Raw genomic sequence first — 18,475 nt, 5'->3', positions numbered from 1 at the left:
GTTATTACTTATTACTATAAATTAAAAAAAAAACATTTACTTTAATTTATTGATGTTTAATTCCATAAAGTTATTATTAAACCATATTTTTAGTAGCTTAATAGTATAAATTTAACTCTGTCCAGTAATATTAATCTATTAACTTTCCTTTAATAATTTAGAAAATATATTATTGCCTCAAAACCTAAGTTAACTTAAATTCAAGTATAAATTAAAAATAAAGAACCCAATTGGATACTGTATAACGATACACCACACTTGATTCCAAAATAATAATTGTTTAAACTGTTCACTTTTACGGCCAAGAGTCTATCTAATAAACAAGATATAAATTTAGAAGATTACCTCTGATACTAGCATAGGTATTTAAAATTCTTCATTATAGTAATTTATGATTAATAAAGTTAAAGCTTTTTTAAAGTCAATAAATAAACCAATAACTTTAATTATCATTATTTTTTTTGAGTATAATATTTGACTTGGATCAAGGTATCTGTAGTTAATATTCCTGATTAGAAACATCAAATTGATTATTTAAAATAAAATTACCTACAACAATTATTTAAAAAATATATTAGCCTACTTTTAACACATTTTTCAAAAATGTTACTTAAAAACAAGGATAATTTAATTGTTCTATAGTTTTCACAAAGTTTATTTTCAGATTTATGAAAAGGCAAAACAATACATTTTTAAAAAATATTTATGAAAAATATCTTCTTTGTAAAAGAAAACAATAAATGATATAAAGGCCACTATATACTAGATAATTAAGAGGCTGTTCTAGTAACAAAATTCAACCATAAAAACTTGCTTTCGTACTTTTTTATTCTTCTCAGCCCTCAGTAGAATTATGACTTTTTTACCAAAATAAAGTTGAAAAGTTTTACTAGACAACTACGGTTTAGATCAAAACTCTTGAGCGTTGTATACGTTTAATTTTTACTTGCAAAACGGTCTCTAGTTATGCCTTGAAGATAGATAGGAGTAGCATATTTTATAATACTAATTAAATAATAAAAATAGGCATGAGCAATTTCTTAATAAATTACTGATATACTGTCAAATAGATTAATAGGTGGGTTTCAAAAATAATTAAATCGGCACTCGGTATTAAAATACCGTTATCGCCGCATCGATAATTATTTAGGGGTTTTGCGCATCTATAAAATAAAAGGGAAAAGTAAACAAAAATACAGGCAATAGTCTTTCATTATTTTTGTAAGTCAAATTAATATTCAAAAATAATACGATATAATATATCAGCGCAAAATAAAAATACATATTGTTATATTAACAAAATAAAAACAATAAGAACAGTGATAAACTCTTCCGATAAGACTCTGCAGAGTGGAAAGCTTACACTTCATTTAAATAGGAAGAGTTTGCAATCGCTTAACAAGATTTTGTATTACCTATCTTATTATCATCATTTAAAAAAGTAATGCATTTTCATTGTTCATAACATAATATATTTAAATATTTTATCAACATTGCATCAGCCTCATACTATATAATTATAAAAAGATAATTATTTAGGATATCACTTATACAGTTATATAAACATAGACGATAAACACATTGCCATAAAAACTTTAAAATTCCAGTATGATTTAATACATATAATATAATACAGTATTTCAACTCAGTTCAAGTGTACAAGTAGTACGCAGTACAACACCAATAAATTCACAATAATATTTATGCAACAGATTGGACCAAAAGCATTATTTTAATATAGTAAAATAATTAAATAGGTATAAATACGGTTTTTAAGATATTTCCAAATTCCAATACATTAGGCACTTAGATTTAATTTCGTGGTTTAATTAATTTATAGGTAATTATTAGTTGCATATTATTATACTAGTATTTATAATCAATGATATTACTTATTATTTGTTCTGTATAATACTATTACCATTTTCATTATATACGAATTAATCCAATATGACTAAAAAAGTATAAATAATAATCTGTGTTATTTTATTAAACTTTTTTAAGTAAAAATGAACAAACAATTGCCATAATAAAAATAGTAGCGAGTCTAAGAACAAATAACATTTAATAACAAGTATTTCATAAGTCAACAAATTAACAATATTAATAACCATATTTTGGATTCAGAAAAATAAATATACCCTGCGCCTAATATGGTTCGACTTCATCACATCAAAATGTACAACACTTACAAATTGCATTTACCCTGACATCATTTATTTTAATTAACTTATTTAATATTAAAGGCTGGTCCAATTCTAACATGTTTTATCTTTTGCCAGGGCACTACCCCTCGATGTTCGTTTTCGAGTGGTTTGGCATATACGTCACTGGCTAACTCATCCAGTGATATTTCTGCATCTTCCTTCGATTTCACAACTGCTTGATCAATTTCTATTTTTATTTCACTATCAATTTTCTAAATAAAACATAATAGATTAATATGCAATAAATTGCATTTACACGGCATATAATAATAATTAATTATATATTCATATTCATATAACTATATAGAATATACTAAAATAGTTACCTTGAGATCGTCAACGGTTGCTAGGTTGGTAGAGAGAATTTTTTCTTTAAACGATGTAATTGGGTCTCTAGTCATCCTTACAGCTTGAATTTCAGCTCGAGTTCTATATGATGTGCCAGGATCAGACATTGAATGACCAGAATACCTATAAGTAACTGTTTCTAAAAGTATCGGACCATTTCCATTAACACAATGATCCACCGCAAACTTTGATGCTTCTCTAACGGCCAATACGTCCATGCCGTCTACCTAAATTTTAATAAAAATTAAATATAAATAATATTATATATATAGTGACTTAATATCAGTTGTTTCCAAAAAACGTTGATAATCTCATTCACTATAAAACCCACAAAATAGCAAGGAACGCACAAACCAACTAAGTGTTAGAAATTAGTTTTCCACGATTTTTTCATTATTTATTTGTTAAAATACGGTGTCCGTTTAAGTCGATTTTGTCACTTTTTTGTATACCATGTCCCCTTGTCCAGATAAACTTCAAGACGGAACAACAATTTTTTCTACAGTTTTTCGAATGATGGCGTCCCGTTATCTACATACTATACCTTTTTTTTACCATTTAAAAACCCGAGAGGACTATCCACTTAAGGTATAACAATAAATTAATGAAGATAATTAGGCCATTCTATCACAAATTCCAAGATCATTATTTTGAATTGTAGATATAAGTATCAAAATAATATTAATGGTTAACGAGTCCGAGTGATAATAGCAGCGCTATCTGTCGTTTTAGTTTTCAACTTTTTAACGAATTAACGTGTAGAACTTTTCACGTTACTGTTTACTTTCACCACTAGATAGCTCAGCCATTTACGATATTTTTCTTTATTTTAAAATTTATGACATTCGCGGTGATCATAATATCGTTGACTTGTAAAATTTCAAAATATCTCACTAAATCAAACCTAATCATTTAAAATGCATATCTCAAGTCATGATCTTATCTAACGTCGTATAACTATTAAACTTGTTAACTATTTTGTTTAATTATTAGTTAGATATTACTTATTACTAGTTATTAGTTATATTGTAACTTGTAACCTGTTTTCCCGAGCACCTTATCTCCGAATAATTATTTAAGTCGATAAATTATAATTCGCATATAAAATGCAAATTAATAAATAAAATTAATAATAACATAATGAACGATTTAGAATAGGTAATAATTAAATATTAAATATTAAAAAAAAGTATAATATGTCGTTATAACAATGGAAAAGTGCGATAAAGGCATGATACCCGTAATTTTTTGTAAATACTATATCTTTATCGCACGGAATAAATTATTTGAATGATTAGAATGTTTAGCAATTATTGCTATTATTACAACTATTATAGTTGTATTTTAGTTTAAGATATAAAATATAATATTTAGAAAATACGCCACAGTATAGATCATCATAATTACAATTTTTTTAAATTTTTCGTCAGGAAAAAACCGTTCGGAAAAAAACGAGTTTTTGGACTTTCGGACAAAACACGTTGGGGAATTTTGATTTGGGAAAAACGAAGGGTACCGTGTAAAATGGCAATATAGTTAATAATAATGAGTCGCTACTTTTTTTAAAAATGTTCTGTTCGAGAAGTGTTAAACCGTGATCAAACATCAACGAAGCATCATTCAGAACTTAACGACGAGTTATTAATTTCTAGTATAGATAACAATCAGTGGTCCATCCAACTAAAGGATCAATGTTTTTAAATAAATATTTTTTTTAATTTCTAAGATAGTATTGATAAAAATTATTTGGACATGATAAAAGCATTCGAAAAACGAAGATTACGAGGTTGTAGAAAGCCTGTCATCGTAGCACATAATCTTTACATTTTTAAATGGCAAAGTAGCTGAAATTATGGTAGCATATAACATGAATAATATAGAACATAAGTGATAATTAGGTACTAGAAATATAGGATGAATCAAAGTTCACACATTTCTTTTAAATAATAAGGTTGAATATAATATATACACGGGAAATTTAAAATAACTACCTGTCTACCTACCAAACGATAATAATAATAAATAATTATTCGATTGTCAAATTATAATCATTAATCAATTATTATCGATCATTTGAGAAAAAATATTTAAATCGAATCTTTAAATATCAACGAACACTAGCTAATAGGGTTGTTTGGTTTATGGTTACACTATTTTTACCCAAATTCCGGGTATGTAATCGCCCCTGGTGTAGTAAGACGTGTTTGAAGCTGACCGCTCCGAACTTGTTCCCATTGCATACCCGTTATTTTCACAGACAAATACGCAGGGCAAGTTCCACAATTTAGCCATATTGTATGCTTCGAACACTTGGCCTTGATTTGAAGCACCATCTCCATACAGAGCAAAACATACTCCTCCAGTGCCCAAGTATTTTGCAGCCAATGCAACGCCTGCTCCTAAAGGAACCTAAACAAAAATAATATGATCAAAATAATAAATATGAAACATTATAATTTATAAGTATAGGTATTTTTATTTTTAATATTTGAGACAATAGATTATAATTTCCAGTAGAAACTTATATGATAATAATTTATTTATAAAACTATGATATCTTAATATCCTACCCAGTATAGTTATTAGATATTTACTTCAATCCATAAGTTCCAAAGATCTCTATTTATTTGTATTTTGGAAATTTTGAATTATTTGTTTATAAAATAAAAAAAACTTTAAGCAACAGTGAACAAAATAAATTTAACTTTGAAAGTTTCACAACTTTACACGGAAAGAATAAAAATTATAAAATAAAAGTATGAATATTTGTAAAAATTAAAAATAGCTGAGGAAAAAAACTATCATACTTTTTTGATGATCTTCCTAAACTATTACCACAAAGCTATAAGTATTGACATCGTTTGCAGCTAAATATTGTTTTAATTATCTTTAAATAGCAATGTTGTATTAGCAGTTAAATTACGTATACCAAAATATTTTATTAAAAATAAGTATTTAATCACACAGATACGATAAATAAATACTACAAAAGTCATTTCTAACTAACATTATAGCTATTTGTAGAATTAAAAATATTGTATTTGCTTTTATTTTTATGTACTCATTAAAATTAATAGTAAGTTTGTCAAATTAAATAAAAGGCGCTTAATCAAAATAGTTATTAATTCACACAGTGGGACAAAAAGTTTTAGTTTTTATTAACTTTGTACCTAGCCACCTAGGTATGTATTATTAAATTAAATAAACATATTCAATAATATATTTCTATATTTATTTTATTAATTAATAGTACTAATGATATTATAAATTATTATGTTTAATATTTCTCAAAGTCTCATTTTTATTTGTTTTTGATAGGAATTATAAGAAGAAATAGTCTTAAGTTCTTTGAAAGACCGTTAAATAAAAAATAAAAATTTTAACTGAAAACTGAAAAGATATTTTTGTACAGTCATGCAACCAATATAATAATATATCTTTTGTGTCTAAAAATTCCACGATAAATGTATAGGTATTATAAAATAAAATAATAAATATTAACTTAAAATTGAATTATATAAATTATTTTTTAAAGGTCGAAATGTAATGAATAATGATACTATAAAATAGTAATTGGTAATAGTTTTTCAATACAGGATTTAATTAAAAAAAAAATAGTTTCTAACTATATTATAATAAAAATAAAAATCATTATATTAACCTGAGCTCCAACGATGCCATTTCCGCCGTAAAAGTTTTTGCCATACATGTGCATGGAACCACCTTTACCACGAACAACTCCACCGATTCGACCAGTGAGTTCGCTCAGTACCTCAACAGGTGTTGCACCCATCAAGTATGTCCAGCCGTGAACACGGTATGCTGATATTATTGAGTCCTGTTCGCGGAATGCTGATTTCATACCTACGGCGCAAGCTTCCTATATGTTTATATTCAAAGAAATACTTCAAAAACGCTGCTAATAAAACCGATAGACGTTAAAATAAATATTTTAATACGAATACCAACTTGTCCAGAGTATAAGTGACAAAATCCTCTGACGATTTTTTCTTTATACAAGTTACCGGCCGCCGTTTCTATACGTCTGATATACTGCATCTGTTTGTAGTAATTTATGGCATCTTCTTTACTTACGGTTACTGTAGTACTAGGTCCAGATTCTAATTTGTGAAGTTTGAACGGCTATACACCAAAAAGTATTATTAGTTGCCTATCATTTTAATACATGTCAATGAAATAATAAAATACATTTTGTATAATATTCGAGTGGAAATTACTTAAATACATTTTGTACTTTAATTTTTCAAGAATATTGATGACGAAGGTATTACATCAATACATCATTATTATTTATCTGGAAATTTAAATTGTGAATTTAGACTGATCGTAAGTTTTAATTATTTTATTTTATAAAAGTTAAACTTTTTATCTACTAATATCATTCTATACATGGGTTTCGTAAACAGCGATCATTTGTAGAAAATAAAAATAACAGTAAATATTAGACAAGGATTATTAAAAATTGTATAATACGTAAAACATGTACAATATGATTTACCAAACATTTTCGTCCACAATTTTTCATAAATTTATTCAAAATCAAATTTTAGGAATTTTTTTGAACATAGTTGTAGGTATTTAAAAATTATATTTTCAAATACTTATTTTTTTTACCGTTTAAAGAATATTCTGTGGTAGTATTAACTAATATTTTACAAATTAGAATCACCTTTTTTACTGTAAATTATCAATTGGTAAATTTATTTTAAACATTTTTATTTAAATACCTAAATTAGAATTATAGGACGATGAGTATGTACTTAATTATTTAACTTAAAGTACCTAGTGTAGATACTTATTAGGATAATAATCTATAATAACAGGTTTTAAATATAATGGTTTTGTAGTTATATTATTTGAAAATTATAGTAATTATTATTATTAATTTGTTAAAATCTTCTGAGTATTATAATTTATAAAAAATTAAAAACTAAACTAAATATTACATCTATTTTATATTTTATATAAAAACTATTTACTGTATTTTCGATTTAAATATTATCAACATTTTCAATCAAAATCTACCGATTGAAAATATTTTACAATAAAAAGTTTGAATTTCATTTGAAAAAAAAAAGTTTATATATAACCATAAAATAATCCTTAAACTGTAAAAAAATAGTTTTTAAATATATGGTATTCATAATTGATGTTTTAATATTTTTATCACTTTTTATTTTTAAATTAAAATTACGTAGTACCGGCACTTTTCAGTACCAAAAACTTGTTAAGTAACTATATATATTATACATAAGAAAATAGAACATTTACATGCGGAGATAAACGTTGCTAATATTTTTTAAAAATTTTAGTTAAATTAGAAAGCAATATATTATTAAAATTTATTATGCACTCAGAACCCCAAATGTATGACATTTTCACATAGGTTTTCTAATTGTATTTAAAATGTTACAAACTTTTATATCAAACGTGGCATCAGTTGCAAGGCTTCTGCATTGCCATGTCGGCGTTAACTTCTATAAAAACAAAATTAAATTAAGTCATTAATTAAACTAAAAATATTTTGTTCAATATTTAGAAAAATACCTACTTATAAAGTTGGTATATTATACATAATTATTAACATTATATGACAGTTAATAAATATGTTATTCATTAGCTATACTGGTGTGTATATAGCTAACTATATTTTTGTTATATAGTAAAATAATAAATATGTATACTGTATAGACGTTTAGTGTTATGTTTGAATATTTCTAAGATTAGTAAGTAGTAAAATATCGTTTTAAATTCATTTAGATATTACAGTATTTACAATTTAAAATAATTTATAGATATTTATTATAATTATTTTAATAATGTGTAAAAACTTATTTAAAAAGTTGCATTAATATATTATTATATAACTGATATAAGTTTATTGTTTTTTTTTTTTTTAATAACAAATTTATTGGCATGATAAATTCTTATTTCAAAGTCAACAAAAATTAGTTCTGTCCCATTATACCATAGAGTAATATATATTACTCTATGCATTATACTCAGTAGATGACTAATTATCATAGACCTTATACTCAGAGTATAAGGTCTATGCTAATTATAGATTTTTTTAGCTTAACTGTAAATTACGTAGGTATATAAATGTATATAAATAATAATCTAAACTTAATTTATTATTATCAAAAGACACCTAATAAAGTCCTTTAACAATTGTACAGCACAACTAATCGAAAATATAAAATGCTGTTTAAACATTATTAAACGATTATGTATCTATAGTTTTCGCCTAGTATAGTACAGATATATATATACCAACATTATAAAGATGCGTAATAAATATTTGAACTTTCATAGCTATATTAATTCACAACTAGGTAATAATAGTTATCGATCCGCAATTACTTAATGTGTACTTAAACTGTCGTTTATAACGCAGATACAATATCATAGTACAAGATGCCTGTTGACATAATCAAATGTTTGGCTTTGCGCCCGCGCGTATACGAAAATAAACGCTGCGCGCTACACCGGCGTTTGTTATTCAACGTGCGATTCTATAGGCCCTCGATAGGCTCATTTTCGTTATGTTCGAAATGTATTCTTGAAGTGGCCAGTGGAGTATCTCTAGAGGGAGTAAATCCACATCTTTTCTAGCCTGTTTACTTCAATTATTAATGTATTTGTTTTATACATGTCAGGTCTACTCGTCAAGTAATAATTTATGAATTTCTATTACATATCATTATGTTGTAGAGTGCAAAATTGGGTGTGATTATATTACACTATAACTAAATATTAGAGGTTGAAATCTTGTTTTTAAATTATAGTTTAAAAGTAAAGTTAACCTATACGTTTCTGAAAATCATTCCTTTGAGGCCTCAACCACCTAATAATAAGCTCCGTGAACTATACACCTACTTGGCTACTTCAAATACCGTACTACCATAGTATAACTATTAACTGTATGTTTGCATAAGAACTAAATGTGCTTTGCACGAGGCAAGTATGAAACAAATGTGAAATGACAAATATTACATCTTGATTTATTTGAACATACTCGTATATTTAAGGGCTAATATCGTGTATAATCAAAAGACAGAATTATAGAGTGATCTTGAGGGGAATCCCAAAAATGTTCATAATCCTTCACCACGAAAATAAAAAAAATTATAAATATATATCATGTATACTATTTAAGAAAGATAAATTTATAATATTTACTAATGAAAAATACAATAGATTGTGATACAGATTTTTATTTTAATTAGTTTATGTTTTAAAAACTATTCTTAATGCAATAAAAGTAAAAATTTTAGGTCAAAATTGTTTGTATTATTTTTCATACTAGTAAACGTTATAAAGTTTAAGAAGTGGCATGAATAAATATATATTATGTACTGCTTTCAATGATTAAAATTGGCTCCTAATAAAATAAAATTTATCACTATCAGTAATTTGAAATATTTCAAGTTTTAATTAGTTTTCTCAATCTCTAATTTTTATACCCATTTTTTTTTTTTTTTTTTTATTGCAATCTAATTTAATGTAATGTTTAGTAAGTAATACACCCGAATGGTGATGATTGCTTTCTTTTATATAAATATTGAAGTTAAAACTAAGAAAATGTACTTAAGAAGAGCTTACTAAAAAAATATGAAAAATATTATTTAAATACATATGAATCATAAAACGAATACATTTTAACCATATAAATTAAGTATAATGTTAAACATATCATACATTTATAGTGTGATTTGATGCGAAATAACGTTAACGTACCTACCTATCTATCCTTTTTTTATGGTATATACAATATACTTATGTCATTTTTAAAAATTCAACAATTATATTTAACAATATTTAATAAAGACTTTAATAATTTTTATTTTCAGTTGTTTTAGAACAATTTATTTTATAAATTTTACCACAGCAAACTAAAAAATAGTTTATCAAATATGGTTGTCAAATGTCAATTAATAATAATGATTTATTGTAATAAAACTCTATAAAGGGTATTTAAAAATATTAATTTTTCATTTTGAAAGAGGTGCAGAAACAAAGGTCTTATATAGTTCTGTGTGTTCTACTAATTGAAAGCAGCTCACCCTAAAAATTAGATAATAAATAGATAATAATATACGGCGCGCGGTGCAGCAACCCCAACTGAATCCAATTCCTCCGTACGCGTACGTTCACAATTAATATGAATATATGATACGTGGTAAACAATGTATAAAATGTGATATTACAGAGAGTATCTTTGTCAAAAATCGAAATAATACCCCTCTGTAGTATTACGCAATACGCATAATAGGACAACGATTATAATATGTACTTATCGCCGCATTACAGCAGTACGGGTAACCTACTTATTTTTTATGAGTATTTTACACTTTTGCACGCTACATTATGATAGGTACCTATTTCGAGATTGTACACAAATAACCAACAGACTGTATTAACTAATTATAAACGAGTAATATTAAAATTATATTTTTAATCGCGTTTGGAACGATATTATAATATCAAAGTTTACCTGCAGGGTGTTGCGGATAGCGGGCACCTTCGTAGTAGTGAGAGTTATCATTGTGCATGCGGCGTCGGTGGATTGATAATAAGAAAGTCAAAATGTGTAGTAAAGTTCAATAGCGTCCGTAGACCTAGCCGGCTACTGTGTAAAGGTGGTGGAACGATGCGCGGCCAGGGCGTTACGGACACTAGTACGACAACGCGGGCGCATCTCCGTTCACTGTAATATTATTATTACTATTGTTGTTACGTATTTCTGTCGTGGCGTTTTGTGCGCTCAAAGCGCCCGTTTTTCGAATCGATGTTAAGGCAGGTCTATTTAGACGGCGATGGTAGTGTTGTTAGATGGCGCTATCGGTCGTTAAGGACCTTTTCGATTCAATAATATTCATTTATCATTATGACACCTTACATATTATTCCATTTGGCCGTTTAAAACATAGGTAGGTACTTACGTCGTCCTTCGATGGCACTATATGATAGTTATACGACAGCGCTTTTCAACCTGTGGTATGCGGAAAGCTCATAGGTGGTATACGCGAAGAAAATCACCCTTCATAAAAAACATAATTGTAAACATCATTAATAAACAAAAAAATGGTCAGGTGGTACGTAAAAATTGTCAAACTGTGTAGGTGGTACGCGAATATAAAAAGGTTGAGAACCGCTGTTATACGATATCGCAGACTTTAATGTACAATTGCAGGGCTTGATCAATGAACTGGTCACCAGTTAAGTACCCCCAATTTAACCATTGACCGATTGGTGCCCTAGGCCTACTCAGCGACTCAGCCTATTGGTTAATCAGGCCCTGGACAATGGACACAAACGAGATTCTTCTGTGAATATTAAGAGTGCTAAAGGTACTCAATTGTCGAGAAATATTTGAAAGGCACTTAAGGCTCATCTATATGATTATCATTTAAAAGCTAACATTATCTAGTATAAATTATTTTCTTTCAAGAGAGTCGCAACAGAAAATAATTTTTATACATATATTTATTTTTATTTTAAAATACAAATCAATTTTATTATTATTATTGTTCAAAGATGTTAAGTAATAAGCAGCAAAGTAAAAATAAGGTAAAATAAATCAACAGTTTAATACATATGAATTCAAAAAGTTCGATAAGCAAAATTCACAAATTATTAAATAAAAGAAACAATAGTAAGAAAAACAACGTACGTTAGTACGTCGTTTTTTTATTACTATTACCTATCTATATTATATCATATTCTGTTTGTACAATTAATTTTTGTTTTACCTACGTAATTTGATATAGTTGTGATCTATTGACCTATTGTTATTTATATATATCAGATCTATACCTATTATTCATTATAATATTACCTAAATTCATTTTTAGACTACAATTAAGTAAAACTTTTGTCATTACTCATTAGTCTGTACATATTTTATTATTATATATAGTTTATAAAAGTATATATATAAGTTAATATGTATAAATAAATTATAAGGTTAATATTAAGTAGGTCATTTTAAATATTTAAAAAACATACCTATTGTATATACCAGATTGATTTTTATCATAATAACATAAAATAAATATATAATTCAAATATATTATTAATTCCTATTATTCCATAATTTTCTGATTAGGTATAAGTATACATGCTATTTATAAGTGAGTGTTTAACGTTAGAATCATATCTCCATCCGGGAAAAAATGTATAATATGATATATTTAATCTCCTACATTATTTACTCCTATGGGTCCTATGGCATATTGACATATACCCATTTGAAAATTTACAATAACCTCCGGGATAAAAAGTCTGAAATAAACACTAGAAGTTGTTCATTGTATAATTCATGAGTAGAAAAAAAAGACTAATTAAAAAAAATTGGAGTTTCACGTTTCACTGCTTCAGCAACAATGGTTTTTCATTGAAATTATGAAAAGTTAAGCTTAAGTAAAAATATAATTTTTTTGCTTAAAAATTAAATGTCTTCTATTAGGTTAAGTTTTATAGACAAATACAAGTGTGGAAAAAAATAAAATAATGTATACGTATTGTATATTTACATAATAACATTAATCCAAGGAATTAAACACCTACCGAGAAAGTGAGAACCCTTACTCAAAGACTTATAAACATGTGTAGATACCTACTAAACGCAGATAGGAAAAAGTAAAAATAATAACAAAGATAACAATTTAAAAAAAATGGTAACACACTCTTAGTTTTCATCGTAAAAACATCTGTGGTTACCATTCGTGGTTTTATATTCAAGCACAAAATTATAGAAGACTATAAAGTCTACAAGTTCTATAAGTATAAGTAGGTATAAGCCATAAGGTATATGTATATAAGGTTTAATCAGACCTATCATAATAATATGCACAGATATAAGGTATTATCTCTTTCAAATCATGTTGGCACTAGGCAACCTATGACAGGTACCTAAATGGGAATGTGGGACACGTAGCTCATAAGTCATAATATTAATTCTTATTTATTTAAACACATATTAATATAATTTTACCTACATTTTGCATCTACACACAAATTCACTGTTTATTTAAACAGATTTTGAAAAATACAATAATATACCTACAATTATAGGTATTAGGTAGGTATAAGTATACAAGATCATAATAATATATTCATATTGTTGTTCTATGAAAGAATGAAAGTATGAAATTATTCAATAGTTTAAAATTTTTATAAACGTATTGTAATTACTATTTTCTTATCATACATTTATGATAAGATAAAATATTGATATATTTATGTGATAACAATAAAATACGAAATACGTATAATAATTAATAAATATTAAATACCAACTGGAAAATAAAATAGTTTTTTTAGTTATTACCTTTTACCAAAAATATTTTTAAATTACATTAAATTTACAAAGGAGTTTAGAAAAATTTATTTTAATGTTTTAGCTTAATTGGTAATTCTTGAAGTATCTAGTGTTTGTAGATTGAATATTAGTAACTACATATTCCAAAGAATCATGACAAGTTCAGCAAATAAATCATCATCAAAAAATTCTAACAACTCCAAATTGACAAGTAAAGAAATTAGAGAAGAATACTTTAATCAACTGCGTTCATGGTTGTATACTGTAAACAGTTATCAATGTTATTACAATAAATTACAACAAGAATTTTTACAAAAAAATGACCATCAAATTTTGAAAAATCCTAAGGAAGTTCCTAAAGTTGTGCCTAATGCTGTACCGCCTGTTTCTGAAACAACTGAAACACCAAGTGTTGAACCCAATCAGTTTGTGGGTAGGTATGAATTATTCTTAATCTGTTTTAATTAACAAATGATTTTATTTTTTAATGTGGTTTATTTAGGGATAAGATGCCAAATACCGTCTTTATGGAAGCGTTTTGGAGCTGAATTTATTGATTTTTTAATATTAAGTTTTATTAAATTCTTAATTGCTTACTCTCTAGTAGATTCAATTTTCGATATGTAAGTATAAATTGCATTTTACTATTTGAAACAAAGTGGTTAGATTTTTATATTGTTTTTTAAATGAGTAGGTAGTAACTAAATCTTTATCTGTTATATAATCAGGTACATAAAATGATATAATGCACACACATTATTAAAAATCTATATGTTCAAAGGAATAACATCTGATGTGGAACTTATTTTAATTTATAGTAGTTTAAAAAATATTATTAATGTAAAAACATTAAAAATAAATGCAGTGTAATCAAATTTAAAGAAAATCTAGGCAGGGTACAAAAATTAGGTCATTTTTAACATGTTAACTGCATATGAGTATATGACTGTTGGTGGTCATCCATAATTTTCAAATTTTTATATTACATGACCGCCGGCAACTATAAATGAATTTGGTTTTATATTATTAACTTTTCTATGGCGCTACAATAATGCACTAGAATAAGAATCATGGTGTAGTGGGAATTATTACAATTTTTTTGATACAATACATTTTTTTTTTCCAAATATATAGTATATACAAATTTGGAAGACATTGAAAAATATGCTTGGCGTATAACAAATATATCTTAAATAACTACCGGCTGTCATATGGCAGTTAATGTGTTAATTATCAATAATAATAATAATTTAGTCAAAATTAACAACCCTGCCGCTTACTAAAATTTCTTCAAAATTATTTGATAGTTAAATAAATGAAAAAATATATAATAAGTACAGCTAAATAAATTCCACAAAATGAATACGTATTTTTTTATTTATGTATCCTAGAACATTGTATTTAATTATTCCATATTATCATAGTTTTATTCATAAATAAAAACATTTCATAACAATTTATACTGTAATAATGAAATGTAAATATTCTAATATTCTATAATATATTCAAACAAAACCTAGCTTATGGCTATTGTAACTTAAATGTATTATTATTAATTTTTTTTTTATTTGTTATTTAAAGCTAAGGATTCAACAATTAATACATTTTAATTAAAACATAAAGTTGTAACCTAAATTAAATGACAAATAAAGTTCATAAATATGTAAATACTTAACTTAAAAATATTAATATAATACTTAAATATCTTAAATAAATTGTTGTATTATTTTTTATAAATATGTTAATGTGTTTATTTAATAATAATAATTAAGATAATAGCATATTGATAAGTCACAGATTATACTTCTTATACTGAAGCTAGAATAGATATGATTTACTTTATTCATAAAATAAATTATCTTTTTTTAGTGATTTCGCTAAATATAACAGTATTTTTACACGAGATGATGTTGATTATACTACAGCAGTAGAAGTGACATCGGAACTATTATTCATAGAAGTAACACACCGAATAATAGTTTGTCTATATGAGGTAATTATAAAATTAGAATAACTTTTAACTACTTCTACCTATACACACAACTATTGTATATTTAAATCAAAATGTTCATAATATCATAGTAAAATTCTTTTGATTTTTAGATATGTTGTCTAGAAGGTAGTACAATATTTAAAGGAGCAACTGTTGGTAAAGCTCTATTAAATATTACAGTTGTTCGAGCGGATAAACTGTTTTGTATAAGAGGTCAACCAGCTGATGTTATTGCTTTAACTCCTGGTGGCATTATTGGTTGGAAACGAGCAACACTTCGTTCAATCACTAAAAATTTATTTTTCGCATTTTTGTTTCCACTTCCTTTTATTACAGCAGCAGCAAATCAAAACAGATGTGCATATGATGTCTTATGTGGAACGATGGTTGTAGAATTTGTACAACCACTTAGATGTGAGCAATCTGAACTTATTCCTATTGGGTAACAAGATTGGTAATTAATAAATAATAATTTATATAATATGTATTGATTATAACTCTAAATATAGGTTACATTGAGTAATTTAATACTTTATTGTAAAAAAAATTTATAATATTATCTAAATTTGTACATAATATGAATATTGAATATTGTACAACTTAATAAAATGTATAATTTTCTGTATTTTTAGTCTAAGTTAACTTATTAACTAATTATTAATTTTTGTTTTGTTTATTTAAAAATATTATGCAATTTAAATAATATAGTTTATGAGTGTAAATTATTACTGGTATTAAAATTGAATTATATGAACTTAAAGCATAACTGCATAGTTTATTATTTTTTTAACACTAAATGTTTATGCTTTGTGTTATAATTATTTTTCTACACTTTTAATTTAAAAACGACTACAAGCTTTATGTTTTATCCATAGTAGCATAATAAGATAATTATCATTTATCAACTAACAATTACTAGTAAAAAAGTTTGAAATTGAATTGCTTTAAATTACAATTGTGTTTATTTACCATATTTTATTAAATAGTTCTTATTATTTATATATCGTGTTCACATAGGTGAAAACAAAAATCTAGAACTGTAATGCAAATATTAACCATTAATCAAAACTAAACATTAAATTAAGTTATAGTACAAGTTACTAATATTTTTTTTATATTTATATTTTACTAATGACAGTTATGTTTTTGTTACAGGTTATATTATTTGTTTTATTCTATTTAAAATTTCTAAGTTATATTATATGAAATATAAGATATTAAAGTTCTAAATCTTAAGGCTTTAGCCAACAGCAGCTTTCATAGAGTATAACATGATCTATGTCCTATGATTACTTTAAATCCTAATGATGTATTGATATTAGGCGTTAGCAATGGGATTTCAATTAACTTCCTTCTCAGAAATTAAAAATAAATAAAATGTCAATGGGCCATTATTCATTGCTCATTAGTATTTTACATTCAAAAATGTTATTATGGATAGTACACTTAGGTCTTAAAGAAATACCTATTAGGAATAAATAAATCTGCTAGTTATTAGGTATATTATATTATTCCAATATTACAACATAGTATTTTTCGGCCTTGAGTGAACACTGAATATTATAAAATATTTTCGAATAATTTATACCTATTCGACCAATAGACATTTATACATACAAATGTTTAAATTAAATTAGTAGGTATTTACGTGTTGGTATAAGTAATACGTGTTTGTTACTATACCTACTGCATTAATAAACGTGACTAAAATGTCGAATAAGTTGTTAGGTATCAACTTATGTATTTTAGATTTTGAGCATAGCGTCTATAATGACGTGTTTTTCTATGGAAATTTTTTTATATTTACGAATATCTAGTAGAAAAAATTTAAAAATGATCTGATTTTCAATCTTGATACCTTGTCAGTTGTCTGATGAAAAAGAAAATCTAGTAAATATTTTTGGAGACCAAATTATTAAAAATTACCAATATTTTTTTAATAATTGTAGGGAGGGGAGGGGAAAATGGAAATATTTACGTAAATCAGCTGTTTTAGACAAAATTTGATTTTATTATTTTGTGTAATTCAAAAACAAATTACCGTAGAATGTAGATACTTAATTTTATAACCAAATGTTTACATTAGCATTATATATATATAATATGGTATAATTTTTAAAATATTTTGATTAAGTAATAAGTATGAACTATTTAAAGACAAAATTTTTTTTTTAGTTTTTTCTGTGTTAATAAAAAAATTTATGTAAGATATGATATTCGTATTGAAATCAAAATATATATAAGCACTTTTTTAAAAAACATTTGAATTTTAAATTTGAACAAAATTAGATAGGCACTTATATTTAAAGAATAATGGTTTTAGTTATTTGATATTTCGTAGTAATTCAAAAATATTTTTCTTGGGGATCTGAATTTTGTACGTAGTTAAGTATATGTTACAAAGATATGTTCTAAGCATTTAGATTAATTTAATGTTATTGTCTATCAATATTACGAACTTATTCACACTGTTATACAGTAATAAGTTGGTAAATTAATTCAAAATTTAATACCTATTGCAATAATATATTAATATATGATATAGGTACCTAAACATATACTTAGTACTTATTATAATAT

General features: G+C 25.4%; 2 protein-coding genes across 2 annotated transcripts; one reads left to right on the top strand and one right to left on the bottom strand.

The window, feature by feature from the left end:
* Positions 1-1,449: 1,449 nt before the first annotated feature.
* LOC114130071 (probable pyruvate dehydrogenase E1 component subunit alpha, mitochondrial) lies at positions 1,450-11,295 on the bottom strand. Its single transcript, XM_050201068.1, has 7 exons — positions 11,074-11,295; positions 7,994-8,053; positions 6,525-6,698; positions 6,217-6,435; positions 4,716-4,964; positions 2,534-2,782; positions 1,450-2,419 (listed from the first exon to the last, which is right to left on the bottom strand). The coding sequence occupies exons 1-7, from the start codon at positions 11,122-11,124 to the stop codon at positions 2,231-2,233; spliced, it is 1,191 nt and encodes a 396-aa protein (XP_050057025.1). The 5' UTR covers positions 11,125-11,295; the 3' UTR covers positions 1,450-2,230.
* A 2,548-nt stretch (positions 11,296-13,843) lies between these two features.
* On the top strand, positions 13,844-16,661 carry LOC114130073 (protein FAM8A1-like). The gene is made up of 4 exons (XM_027994968.2): positions 13,844-14,335; positions 14,405-14,525; positions 15,772-15,895; positions 16,006-16,661. Exons 1-4 carry the CDS (start codon positions 14,056-14,058, stop codon positions 16,339-16,341), a joined length of 861 nt encoding a protein of 286 aa, XP_027850769.1. The 5' UTR covers positions 13,844-14,055; the 3' UTR covers positions 16,342-16,661.
* The last annotated feature ends 1,814 nt before the right edge of the window (positions 16,662-18,475 follow it).

The sequence above is a fragment of the Aphis gossypii genome, chromosome 2 (assembly GCF_020184175.1).
Source record: "Aphis gossypii isolate Hap1 chromosome 2, ASM2018417v2, whole genome shotgun sequence".
Taxonomy (NCBI): domain Eukaryota; kingdom Metazoa; phylum Arthropoda; class Insecta; order Hemiptera; family Aphididae; genus Aphis; species Aphis gossypii.
Note: the sequence above shows the minus strand (reverse complement) of the source record. Positions and strands in the feature narration are given on the sequence as shown.

Excerpts from the sequence above, each read along its gene's own strand:
- LOC114130071 (XM_050201068.1), bottom strand. The coding sequence starts at position 11,124 with ATGATAACTCTCACTACTACGAAGGTGCCCGCTATCCGCAACACCCTG. Across the intron at positions 8,054-11,073 it reads CTATCCGCAACACCCTGCAG|AAGTTAACGCCGACATGGCA; the intron begins GTAAACTTTGAT and ends TTGTTTTTATAG. Across the intron at positions 4,965-6,216 it reads ATGGCATCGTTGGAGCTCAG|GTTCCTTTAGGAGCAGGCGT; the intron begins GTTAATATAATG and ends ATTTTTGTTTAG.
- LOC114130073 (XM_027994968.2), top strand. The coding sequence starts at position 14,056 with ATGACAAGTTCAGCAAATAAATCATCATCAAAAAATTCTAACAACTCC. Across the intron at positions 14,336-14,404 it reads TGAACCCAATCAGTTTGTGG|GGATAAGATGCCAAATACCG; the intron begins GTAGGTATGAAT and ends TGGTTTATTTAG. Across the intron at positions 15,896-16,005 it reads TAATAGTTTGTCTATATGAG|ATATGTTGTCTAGAAGGTAG; the intron begins GTAATTATAAAA and ends TTTGATTTTTAG.